The sequence below is a fragment of the Apodemus sylvaticus genome, chromosome 5 (assembly GCF_947179515.1).
Source record: "Apodemus sylvaticus chromosome 5, mApoSyl1.1, whole genome shotgun sequence".
In the NCBI taxonomy this organism is placed as follows: domain Eukaryota; kingdom Metazoa; phylum Chordata; class Mammalia; order Rodentia; family Muridae; genus Apodemus; species Apodemus sylvaticus.
This window is the reverse complement of record NC_067476.1, coordinates 128,721,273-128,734,989: the sequence shown is the minus strand read 5'-3', so window position 1 is coordinate 128,734,989 and position 13,717 is coordinate 128,721,273. Positions and strand designations below refer to the sequence as shown.

The 13,717-nt window shown below is 43.1% G+C and overlaps 1 protein-coding gene across 1 annotated transcript in view; it reads right to left on the bottom strand.

Moving 5' to 3' along the window:
• Positions 1-13,717, bottom strand: part of Slc24a3 (solute carrier family 24 member 3) — a 480,749-nt gene that overhangs the window by 114,619 nt on the left and 352,413 nt on the right. The window contains exons 5-6 of the mRNA XM_052183806.1: positions 13,290-13,374; positions 12,826-12,929 (exon numbers count right to left, since the gene is read on the bottom strand). Of these exons, the coding sequence (XP_052039766.1) occupies positions 12,826-12,929; positions 13,290-13,374 (189 nt within the window). The remainder of the gene's footprint in view (positions 1-12,825; positions 12,930-13,289; positions 13,375-13,717) is intronic.

The window sequence follows — 13,717 nt, the reverse complement described above, 5'->3', positions numbered from 1 at the left end:
GTAGCTCAGGATGGAGTCTGAGTTCTAAAAGGAGCTGTGATATGAGCTTGTTTTTCACTCAGAGATGGTTGGCCACCTGGGTAGGCAGCCTCAGTATTTCGGCAGGAGGGTCCCTAACAAAGAGGTTCAAGGGCACCCCAAACAAATTATCTTCTAGACCACAGAGAAGAGCACAACAGTCTCGGGCACCTCTTCCTTCATGGGCTGTGTGCTTCTGGGGCCCTGCATGGAGGTCCCTTTGCACTGTTTTGCACCGTTTTGTGTCACTGGCTTCTGTTTGCTCTTCAGAGATTAAGAACACACATCCTGCCATCAAACTGCTAAGCTCTGAATCCTAGCTCTGCTTTTCCTCAGTGTGCGGCCTGGGGCAAGTTTCTCTCCCCCCCCCCTTTCTGAGTTCTGTTTTCTTATCTGTAAAATGAGGAAAACACAGTATCTATATCATGGGATCGATCTAAGGATGCAATGAGTTAATAGTTAATACACATTGTTCTGCATTAACTCCACTGAGATCCCCCCAAAGATTACCGATTAACACAAAAGATGTTCTTAATTTACAATAAAAACAGATCATAACATGGAGCAGAAGATAGTTGTATATTGTTTTTTAAAAAGGAAAAATAAATGATTCGGTGGGGAGGCAGGACACGTGTCTTTGGAAGCTGCATGCTGCAATAATCAAAGGCAGCCAGAGTGGAAACAAAAATCAGGTTTACTGCATCGTGACAGGGCTCCGTGAGTGATCTGAGAAGACCATGGGGTAATGACTAGCCACTGCACCTTGCCCCCAGTCTCCCCACTGCTGGCCACTGCACCACATGCCCCAGTTCTAATGTCCCATGTTCCAACTGCAGCCCCAGCTTCTTGAAGGAAAGAGTCACAAGCAAACAAAGCATGCTCAGACCAGATTTCCTCCTCATTCCTCAAGGAGTGCCAACTTGTGTGTGTCTCCCTACAGGAAAAGGACTGACCTCCTCCTCCCTGCCGTGAACAAACAAAGTGGCCCCTTTGTTGGGTCTGGGCAGGACAGAACGTCTTGCATTGCCAGCGAAAACCAGATATTTGGTTAACAAAGGCCACTGTCCATGTGTTCTGCACATGAGCCAGCTAGGCTAATGAAAAGCACTTATTTCTCCTCCCTTGGAAAGTCAGGATCAGGTCCAGGATTAAGACTGCCATTTAAATGTAGAGGTGGATCTACATGGAAGGCAAGGCTGCTGGGTCGGGGTGGGAGGGCATATGTGATTTTCTTCACATGTCAATGGAGATTGGCAGCGATGGGAATAACTGTTGGAGAGAAAGTTTCGCCACATTAGAAAAAACAAAACCAGAAAGCTTATAGGATTTCTCTTGGTTTACTCTGCTGCTTCTGCATTTTAAAACTGCAAATTGAGTCCTTATTGTCTGATGTTACAGCCTGTCTGGAGGTCAGAGAACCTGGAGTGAAGACAGCCAGGTGGCCCTGCAGTCACGTGTGAAGGGGTGAGCTAGTTAAGCTCTGTGTGCACATATAAGTGTCTGGGGTGGGGGTGGGGTGGGGGTGAGGTGGGGGCGGAGCATGGATGGGTCAAGTGATACTGTAGTAAATGTGTACATCACAATTGGTCCTTTCCAGCTTTGCCATCTGCCAAACCATGACTGGTAGGAGTCTGTGAAACTTCCGTCGATTTGGAATTCATGAACATTGATTTTTGAGATGGGAGGTGCTACCCAGGGTCTGTACGGAGCCAATCAGCTGGCATTTTGACTACAAAGCTCTGTCAATGGGTGCCATGTCTCTTTGACAGCTGGGTTGTTCGGTGAGGTTATGGAAGACTGATAGTCACAATGGCTACCAAGTAAAAATGACTAGGTAGTTGCAGAGAGATTTTTAGTTAGAAAATGTGAGTTTTATAGTTAAAATTAAGTTAAAAGTTAATTTGTCCATGGGTGGGGTCTCATGCAGGCAAGTAAGGGATGAGGGGAGGAGTTTTCCATAGGAATGAGCTTCCTTACCCAGTACTAAGTGGTCATCTCTGAAATCACATGAGGGAACACGGATCAGACTAAGTACGCTGTATTTATATAGTTAGGCATTGATACAAACATAACAACTGAAGAGAAAGAGGATGTGAATTGAGTAACATGGGAGGGGAGAAAAGGGAAGGGGGAATTATGCATTTTAATTGAAAAAATTTAAAGGATAATAACTTAAAAAGTAAAAGTTAATTTTTTGATTAATAAATACATTTTGCTATTTCAGCGACCCTTCCATGTTTCTGAATCTGACAGAGAATTGCTGACTTCACAAGATGTTCAGTGGAGACAGACTCTAATTTCTCATGGCCAATTTATCACCACTAATAGAGTCGATAAATATTCTGCAGGCCACTTACACTGTTTAAGCTAACAGTCCTGGTGTCCTGTGTGATGTATCGCTTTCCTTCACCGCCATTTCCAACGCATCACTCTCTTAGTGTCACCTCTGGGAAGTCTTCTGAGCCCAGTAGCCACCTCTTTCTATCTCTCCAGCTGCAGAAGCCACTGGAGGCTCATAGTATTATTATTGGTTTCCCTGAGACCACATTTTCTCCATAGGTCTATCTCAGTGACTAGACTGGCTGGCCTCCCTCTTGCGTGCTGTCATACCTAGCTTTTATATGAATGTTTGGGATCTAAATTCACCTCCTCACATGTGCATGGCAAGTGCTTTATGAACTGATCCATCTCCCCATGCCCCATTCTAGTCTTACCTCAGGAGGCAGGCAGAGATACCTCGAGGGAAGTCACAGACCAACACTGTTACTCTCTCATTGACCAGAGACTTGTGTGTTTTTGTAGCCAGTCACCTCATGTAGTCCAGTGTGGGCAGAGATAGTAGTAACCACTGGGCATGTGTCTTCCTGGTAGCCTTGGCATTATTATTTTCTTGCTCTGCCTTGTGAGGCTAGGAGACCAGTATTTTAGAGTATTTCCAGGGACTATTATAGTGTTATGTCTGTTGACCAGGTATGTTCTCTACATTCAAAGTGACTCATATTTAGAGTGTCATCTTAGTCTATATTTTAAGTGGTACTGTTTTCTTTAGAGTAGAAGGGAGTATTCTGCACCCCATGGAACTATCAGCATTTGTGGTAGTGATCTTCTTGGAAATTCTTTATAGGCTAGCATCTCCAGCATAGTGTATACACTAAACCTTCCTATTCTGTTTTGTTAATATCATTGACTCGTAATTGATAGCACATAACTTCTTCCTACCTCTCAAACCAAATGCAATACTGTACCTTTTTTCTCTCCATATATCTATCCATCCACTGTCATCTGTCCATCATCTGGTATCCATCAATCTCCCATCTGTCTACATTCCTACCAGCCTACTGATTAGTCATATATGTTGGATATTTAATAACATCCCATATCTTATAGCCAAATTCTAAGATGCAGTTTTTCTCATTGTCATCTCTCTGGCGCTTAGAACAGTGCTCAGTATGTAGCAGACACCCAGTGAAACCTGTTAAATCAAGAGCTTACTGAGCTGGGGTATGAGTTCAGTGGTCTAACACTTGATCTGTGTTCATTTTTTTCAGTGGATTGATACTTTGGCTTTAAATATTCAGATGCTAGATAATATTATATGTAAACAGGTAGATACTTTCAACCCTCGGGTGTTGGCCTGTGGATCCTTCCTCAGGCATTTTGATTGCAGTCGTTTGCACTCAAATCAGGAAATCTGATTTGTTATATCATAGTTCACAGAGCCTTCCATATACATCATCTTCCACTATCTATGGTAGTGAGAAAAAGTGAGACCAGGATGTGGTGTGAAGACCAGCCTAAGGAACTAAGGAGGAAGCTCCAGTCTTGCTCTGCACACTCTCAGGACTTGCTAATGCCCATGTTCCCCTGTGCCAGAGAGCTTTCCTTTGTCCTTTTACTGAGGTGAAGTTACAGGGCCATGGACACAACATTTCACTCCTGTTGCTGTGTGGGCCTGCTGGTACTTAGGGCATATAGGAAATGAAGAATCTCTGTGGCAAGAGCCAGTATATCTGGGTCCCTTAGGCAGATTTATTTTGCAGCTAGGAGACTTCACATAGCCAAAGCACGTGAGCTCAATGGGTGTTGTACAGACATCTAGGTAAGGGTGAAGGAGGCAGCCATGCGCCCAGCTCCCTGTTGACCTGCCTATGCCCTCTGCTTCTCATGGGCTTCATGATTAGAAAGCCATTGATCTGTGAATGAGTGTTGGGATGGCTGTCATATACCTGGCAGCTTAGGGTGTGAGATTTCTTATCTAAGTAGACTCATTGGAAAAACTGGAGAAAGAACTTGACATTTCTATGCCACTGGCTGGGTCCTGTAACTCCAAAGCCTTCTGACTCACTAGCCTGGTGAGATTATTAAACAGTTTAGAATCTCAGTTTTCTCCTTCGAATCTCAGTGTTGTCTTCAGAGTTTTTTGAGGACAAAAACATAGTGAATATATCTAAAGATGAATGGACAGTGTCCACTGCATGATCAGCATCTGCTTGTTATGTGGGTTGAGGTTCTAGAGTGATGCTAAGAGATCAGCTGGGCATCAGCACCCAACCACCCTATGTTTCTGTTAGAATTATTTCCTTGCCATGATGGACTACACCCTCAAACTGAGATTCAAACCCTTCCTTTTGTTAGGCCTTTTTTTATGTCCTGTGGTGATGGAGAGCCGGTTCTGGGATCCCTTTGGATTGGCAGTTAGCCAGCCCTTACTACAGTCTTTCTGAGGAGGCAGGCAGTGACCTGGAACTCACTTTCCAGGAGCCATGTGAGGTTTAACATGGAAGGAATGCTCACCCCACCTTCCAGGGACTCTAGCTTTCCACCTCACATTTCCCAAAATATGCATCTTGGATCTCGGTTCTTGCTAATTTTACTTTGCTGGGCACAAGGGTACTGACCTCGTCATTTTCTTTGGCACAGTTGGAGAGTGTGGTTTTTGAGTACCTCGCCTGTAAACCCAAATGGGAGCAACAGCACTAATAAAACATCTCTATGACCATGCTAAATCATTTCTAATGACCTTTTTCTCTATTGATTTGGAAATTAAAACTAATTGGACAGAAGGACTCAGAGGAGTGGTTGAGTGCCATGATTTAGAGACTGGCAGGCAGGAGAGTAAGGAGAGAACAATGGCCAAATGACAGCACAAATGGACAAGATTTGAGCAGACTTTTCCATCAAGAAAGATGGTCAAATAATAACAGGGAAAGATGCTTAGAGCCATGCCTCTAAATGCAAGCTGAAGGCACAGAGAGGTGTTCATCATATTCACCAGAATGATTACAGTCAAGAGGTTACAAACCAAAGTGAAACTGTTCATACTAAGTGCTGGTGATGAGGCAAATAACTGAGACCTCAGTGCTTGGGGTAGGGATGGAACATGGGTATTCAGTGTGAAAAGCAGCTTGGAAACTTTTCATTAAAAAAGCAAGCAACAAATATGCCATGATAGCCTGAATATGAAATATCCCCCAAGGGCTCATGGTTTGAATGCTTGGTCTCTACCTGGGTGGTGCTAGCTTGGAAGGGTCTAGAAATTCTAGGGATGGCATCAATTTGGAGAGTAGAAGTCATTGGGCAGGTTCTTAGGTCTGTATTATTTTTGTTCCCTTCTAGACTCATCCTCTGATTTCTGTGCATCGAGAAATGAAGTCTCTATCATATGTTCCCATCACTATGATGTTTTGCTTGGCTATATGGAGTAAAGAGACTATGGACTCTGAAACCATGACTCAGAATAAATCAAATAACTGTTGTCAGTTGTTTGGTCACAGTAACACAAAAGTTATATATGTATGTATGTATGTATGTATGTATGTATGTATGTGTGTGCGTATGTATGTATGTATGTATGTATGATCTATCTATCTATCTATCTATCTACCTACCTACCTACCTGTTTATCTACCTACCAACTATCTATCTATCAATCTGTCTGTCTGTCTGTCTATCTACCTACCTACCTACCTACCTACCCATTCTCCTACCCATCCATCCATCTCTTGCTACAATAATCTTCCTTGGTTATGTGATCAGAAATAATATGGTATGTATATGTCCATATAAATACCAACCACAGTACTGTGTGAACTGGCTCAGAAAGAGAGCTAGGGAGACAGCTTAAGATACAGCTCAGGCTCAGCCATTCCATCATTACTCTGCACTGTATGCTATGTATGATAAGGAAAGACCAGAAGCTATGCCTTTGACATGGAATAGTTCAGATTCTTATCTATAGAAAGAAGGTGGGTGTGGTTCTTGCTAACATAAACTAATCTGGTAACTCTAGTTAGAATAGTTGATCAAATCTAATGGGCCCACCCAGATTTTTGATGATGTTAAGTAAGGGCTGGACAGTGGGGTGAGCAAGGTGATATTTTCTTTTTCTTTTCTTGGCCCATGCGGTATGTGTGTATGAGGCCTGAAACAGCTATAGTCATTTATTTATTTATTTATTTATTTATTTATTTATTTATTTATTTATTTATTTATTTATTTATTTATTTATTTATTTATTCCATGAAAGAAAACTAATTGGAGAAAGAGGACGGAGATGATTTGAGGCAGGAGAACAATAGGGCCTGAACCTTGCTTAAACCGTATACTTTCCTGTGTAGTTCTCAGTAAATTCTCTTCAGTTATGATATAATTAAACTTGGGGTGTTGTTACCCGAAATCTAAATCCTCTGTACTCATCTGCATGTGGGCTAAAGACGGATCTGATGTCAAGAGAAAGGAAAAGACTGGGAAAGGATAGCACTACCAGGCTCAGAAAACAGACACCAGTCAAGGACACAGCCGGTTGTTTGACCGTAGCATCACAGAAGGGCTGCTCGTGCTCACGCTGCCTGCTCCCTGTCCCCAGAGCCAGCACTGGTATGAGCAGAGATGAACCTGAAGATGGGGCTTTTGCAGTTTAAGTCACTCAACCCTCTGATCTAACTGGATGGGCCTAGGGTCTGGATCTGTGTTCTGCCTTCTATCACCCGCAGCCTGCAGGAGCTGCCGGGGAACCTCTACTTTCCCAGATAATAGAATGCGGGTGATAGATTTCTCCATGGCCCAATCTTTGCCTGGGTCTACCCCTGCACCTTGCATGCTGCTCCCTTGCCTCTGACAGGACCAAACAAGAAGTCATCCTACCCTAGAGGAGGCCTCATTGCCTTAGTTCTCCAGGGGTCATTCCAGCTCATCTTTGTCCCACTATCTCCCTATTTACAGTGCAGAGTTGGCCTCCAACACCAGATTTGGAATAGGTGGGCTTTTGATTCATAGTTCATAGTCCCTAGCCAATTTCGGGAATCAGAATTGATTTCCAGAACCAAAACGTGACAGATGATGTATTTGGTTTCATCTGGAGAGCTGTAACCTGGAAATTAGTATACAAAGAACACTGTGGGATTTTCATTATATTCTTCAGCCCAAATCTCCATTACTGGTGAAGCAAAAGCTCAGCTATGGAAGATGTTTTCGGATTAAAATAGAAGCTTCTAGATGTGCCTCAGTTGTGCTGTGTGCTCCAATCCTCTATTATGGGTTGCCACTATCTTGTCGATATAACCATTCCTTGTATTCAAGTCCTACACCCCAAACTTCTGAAGGACACACAAAATCTCAGCCTTATAAACCGTATAACAGTTATATCTGGAAGGTCTATAATCAGAGGCTCTCCATATGGATTAGAGAGGTGTCTATTCTAGTCTTAACTACCTCAGTAGATCCCCTTCATCCAAATCTCTAGGGTTCATTTCATAGCCTGTTGAGAATGATAATACTATCGTGTACCTTAAAACTCAGTGAGTGCATCTGTGCAAGTACAGAGTATTGTTGGATGTGGTGTCTGAATAAGCTCACTGAGTAGCAACTACTATTTTTATTTTTATTTTGCATCCTGGATGGTTTTTAATGTGAGTTGTGAAGCATGTACTTTTAAGTGAAAGGTTTTCTAGTTAATTAAACTATGACCTCAGGCAGAATTAATTATCGGTCACTATTAATTTGTACTTTTCTCCCCAGAGGTATAGTACACCACATGCTGTATATTTATTTTTTCCTTTAAATACATTATTAAAAAATTATAGATATGGACCTGTGTCTGTAAAGTGTTTACCTGGTGTGTTTGATGCCTTGGGTTTGATGGCTAGCACAAAATAAATACAATTTTAAGAAAGATTTTAAAATATTTTTTTAAAATAACTTTACATTTTCCAAAAGCAATCCAACATCTTGTCAATTTAGCTGAGGAGATAGCTTGGCTGCTAAAGGACCCCCTCGAAAGCATGAGGACTTGAGTTTGGGTAGTCTCTGTGTGTCACAGTGCACATCTGTAATCTCAACATTAGGAGAGCAGAGGCAGACAGTCCCACTGAGTTGGTGAGCTCTGGGTTTAGTAAGATAATCAAGTAGAAAGTAACTGAGAGCCCTGATGCTGACCTTTGACTTTCACACACACAATAACCCTCATACATGTGTACATAACCACACACATACATTATATATATGCATATAGATCCACATATGCACACAAATCCACTCACATCCACACATAAAAACATTATTATTTATACAAAATAGTCCAAAGTGATAAATATACACAAGGAATAACATATATTTTCATATTACAAAGAATGTTTTTAAACATTATATAATGTACAAACAGCCCTGTATGAGTATTATACTTATCCTAAGATTTTTCTAGCTTTTATGTAAATTTACCAATTATATTATGAGAATAATAGTTTCAGCAAATTCATACGAAATCAATATATTTGAAAGGAAGATCAGTCACTTTTGGAAAATGAAAAAATATAAATAATCCTTTAAAACCTTTCTTAAAAATTTCTTTATTTAGTGCTAGAGATCAAACCCAAGGCATCAAACACACTAGGCAAACACCGTACTGCTACAGATAGCTATCTATAATTTCTTAATTCGTCCTCAGGTTTGAAGTTGAAGACAGGGTCTAAACAGCTAGCTGATTTTGAAGCCTTAGTCTTGTGTTCTCAGCATTTACACTATGGGAGCACTCTCATCACCCCATCTTTACCATTTCAGGTCCTTCTAGTAGGCAACTCTGGCATCTCTTTGGCTGGGGTTTTCTCTGGGTCCCAAGGTCCACCCTGACTGTGGCCACCCAATAAGCTGGAATACTGAGGGATTCATGTTTCTTATAGAGTGGACTGGGATGTGGAGGCTGGTGGATAAGTACCCCAGCTCTCTTGCCTCTTCTATGAGATCACTGAACACCTATAAAACAGTCCCCCAAGATGAATCAAATCCCCATTGCTGCTAGTGATAACTTTCTCATTAATGCTTTTGTCTGCAGCTTTCTTTTCCTTGTCTCACCTCCTCAATGTCTTGCTCGTGTTCCCTAGGGCAACCTTTCAAATTAACTACTTGCACTTGACTACTTGCCTAGAGTCTTCTTCAGGGATATTCAAATGAAGGCAAGCTTCAACTGGGATGTATAACCTCTTGGTGTCGCTCTGTTTTGTGAAAATGAGCCAGCTTAGAGAGGGTGCTATTTGAAGAAAGGCAAACCTAGCCAAGATTAGATGGACCTCGCCAAAGAACATCAGGGACACTCTAAGGATGCCAGAAGCCAATGCAGGAGCTTTTATAACAAACCAGAACCATCTGCCAGCCTGTAATAACCGGAATATGAAAGTCCTAATCTGGGATACAGTTAAACTGTTTACTTTCTGTTTGTGGTTATGTATTTAAAGCTTAACATGCTCTGAATGGTGGATTTAAATTCATAAGCACATTGTTTTACAAAATTGGCACTGAGTCCTTTTAATGCAATATGCAAAATAGAGGGTTACGTCAAGACCTGGGTATTTTCACTTCATTGTTATTCTTCTTTGTTCTTAAGGAAAAACCGGGAGGACCAATGCTCTGTAAATGTCTTGTGGGATACCCAGAACCACTCTCGAAGCCACTTTCTAAGAAGCAATTTCCTTCTGTCCCATAAAAACTCCACAAAGCACCTCAGGCAAACACTGAGGACATCGGGTATGTTTGCAAACTGCAAATACAGCAGACATTCAATTACACTGAATTCATCAAAACCCTAATTGAGACAGGAGCTCAAACCCTACAGCTTAATTACTTTAATTTTAGATGGGTGACAGACTTCCTCATGCCCTTTATGCTGAAATGCATTAGAGAGAGGCCCATGGGTGCTCACTGCAATTTTCCCAGCCAAGACAAAGTGCAGAACAACATAAATAATAATGCTAAGTGAGACCTGTGATTAGATTTATTAATCATTCAATTCCAGATTTCCGTCCTTTGCTGTGACATTCCATGGCACCAGCTCTGCTGTCTGGGAATGTGAGGCAGGACAACTCCCACTTCTTACTGATTGCTTTTTCTACCACTCAAGAGACTATCTAGGACTACGCACTAGTCCTCCTATGTCATCATGCTAACCCATCATTTGTTTTCATTTACAAGACCTTCTGCCTGCCCTCTCTGCTCCCCATCCTGTCTCTGATAGGAGCCATAGACACCCCTGACAATCATTCCATCAACTGAGTGGCCAAACCTTCCTAGTGATATAGGGTGGAATGCAGTAGTGAGGACCTCAGAATGAATATCCCAAGGGTTGATAAAAGTGTCTAACTTGTTTTGACTTTCCTTGCAGACCAAGTGCTATTATTAGCATTAAACATGATAGGCTTCATCACTATGGCAACGCTCTGAAGTAGATGTGCTTATACCCACTCTATAGATGAGAAGGATCAGGCTTCAGTAGCTAAAATAACTTCTCCAAAAATCTCCCAGCTAGCACATAGCAAAGCAAGAATGCAATCCCAGGTCAATCTGATGCCTTGGCCCACGTTCCTCCTCATATACAATTCTGTGCCTTCTGCAAAGATGTGAGGGAATATACAAAAACAGCAAGTGGATGGTTTTGGAAATCTCCAAGTAGGCACAGGATTAAAAAAAAAAGAAGAAGAAAAGAAAAAGAAAAGAAAGAAAAAGAAGGGAAGCTAGAGCTAGGTCCATGCCTGTGGCTATTCCCAGTAGAAGCTCTCTGGTTGTCACCTTTCCCTAGTGGGGCTGTGAGACCAGCCAGGAAAGACCTGGAGAAGGTAGAAAGTTGGAGGCCAACAACCTGTGCCGCAGCCATAAGCAGGTGTCCTAGCCAAGCTTGTGATGAGTGGCGCTACTGATGAATTACACGCCATGAACACACTGCATTTCATTTCGTAAGTAATTAGCTGTGTGGCACTGAGTAGACGGCACCTGGCCATTTGTTTCATTTCTTTACCTTATCTCTTCCCCTTCGGGCTTGCTTCAGAATCAAGCTGCAGGTACAAATGACTAATGAACTAGTGACAACACTAATAACGGCCCGGCTAATAATCATACTGCTAATGGTGACAGTGCTAATTAAGAAAGTGCTAACAGCAACAGCATCCGCTGGTGTGACTATTCATCTCTGGAAGGCAAGGATGAGCTGGTCAGGCGGGATAGAGCCAGGGGAGAGTAGCAGCAGTACAGGCAGGCAGGTGGCTCATTCTTTTGGCACTAACCACCTTTGTAGGAGAAACCCAGGAACACTACAGTGTGGACCTATTAACTTAAATACGATGGGTCATGGAGAAAGCAGAAAATGTTTAGCTTAGTGAGTGAGCCAGACCTCAGACATCATGAGCAAATCCAGGACCCTCTTATTAGAGTGAGGCTGACCACCAGGGAGCCCTGTAGCTGATGTTTGATAAGATCAAGGTGTCCTTCGCTTGTTGCCTTGGAAGGAACAAACCCAGTAGGCAGAGAGGGCAGGTCAGTTGGCATGTAAATGGGGATAGTTATAATGGGTCACAGAGAATAGCAGTGAATTTTATGGGAACTCTTGAGTATGCATTTGAGAGATGGACATCCTGGCATGCTCGGTGGCTTCTGAGAGACACAGAGGCCTGACACACTTGAGAGAGAAGCTCACTAGGATTGGACTTTATACCAACCAGATACTTTCAACAGGGCACAGCACAGACCACACTGAGGTTCCTGATCAGGTAAGGTGGATTTCGGCTCCCTCAATATTTTAAGTAGAATGAATGTCTAGAATAGTAGAAATAGGTTTTTCCAGAAGATACTGAGTCTTGGGTGTTTTGGCAGAGAACTGAGGATCTCATTTTGAATGAATATTTCTCTGAGGAAATTAGCCCCTGAGAGCCACGGGGAAGCTGTATGCCCCATGAACCTTCAGGCTCTAACTTTGGCTGCCCAATAGTCTCACACTCTGGTGACTTCTGAACAAACAAATCCCTGAGACTATTAGAGAGATAAACAACATTTAAAAAAGGACATTGGCCCTACCAGGATGCCCCCTGCCATTAGAATAGTCTCCTTAGGTTGATTCAGGACTTCGAGGTCCCTCTAGACTACAAAACCTCTAGCCTGCAGGACGAAAGGCGACATCCTGAACTATGACAAAGATGAGTTCTTTAAGTAGAAAGAATTTGCCTCTTTGCTTCCCTGTCTTCTCATTTATTTCCTCTGAGGTACTACACATTCTAATGCAGATCAGTAGCTCTCAAGAGAAGGAGTGTGTGGGAGCACTTTCAAGATCACAGTTACCATTGCTAGGCTTGCTAATTTCCTATGTGGAGCTGGGGGTTCAATAGTTCATCAGCCTGGAAACCACATAACAGTGGCTTCACAATGGAGACCTCCAATCACACTGCCCAAGGCTCCACTGTGGGTGAATTCCAACATGATAGCTCTTGCCTCAGCTCCATACTTCCATCTGCTCCATGTCATGAACAACCATCACAAAGGAGTCATCGGTCCTACCTGCCCAGCAAAGAGCCCACAGACGCCAATGATGCACAGGATGTTGAACACGGCAGAGCCCACGATGGTGCCAACTCCCACATCGCCCTTCGTGATGAAGACTCCTGGAACACAAACCAACACCAACCTGGCTGCAGTGGTCCAGCTGCATCCCAAGGGCATTTGAAGGACATTTCCTAGTTCTAGACTATGCTCAGGATCCAGAGGAGAAAGTGGGCCAGCTTTGGAGGGAGTTTTGGAACCCAGAGGTCAGACTTTCCCTTCGTAGCACTGTCCTTGGGTCGAGGAAAAGTTCACATACAGTTAAAGCAGTGAATGGCCATAGCAGAGTAGAAGTTTCTGCTTGGGGTCTAGGAACTTAATATTTTATAAGTGGGAGACAACCCAAAATTGAGGGCGTTCTTCCCCAGAACCCCTTTCTCTCACACAGGTAAGGGTTGAGACATCCTCCTAGCGTCACCTACCTATGACCGATGTGAACAGCTCTGGGGCTGAGCTGCCTGCTGCCATGAATGTGGCTCCTGCCACATCTTCACTGAGGTGGAGGCGCTGCAAGGAACAAAGACAAGACAGGTGAGGTAGGATTTTACCTTGGGATACACATGACTGTGGCTCCTGAGATCCTAAGCACGGAAACTTCAGAAGGACCCAGGGGCTGGGTTCAATCCCTCTCACTATCCCTCCACTCAGAGCTTGGCTGTTCCTGCTCTCTGCTCTGCATCCTCACTCACAAGATCAGCAGGGACTACATGACTCCATTAGCCGATGTCTTTACAAAAGACTTAGGGGTCTGTAACCCAAATCTATCAAGGGGCTGTCAAGTTGATAATAAGAAGGGTAGAGTAGCGCGTCGACAGCATCCTGGACAGTGGAGGTTCAACATTTTCCTTCT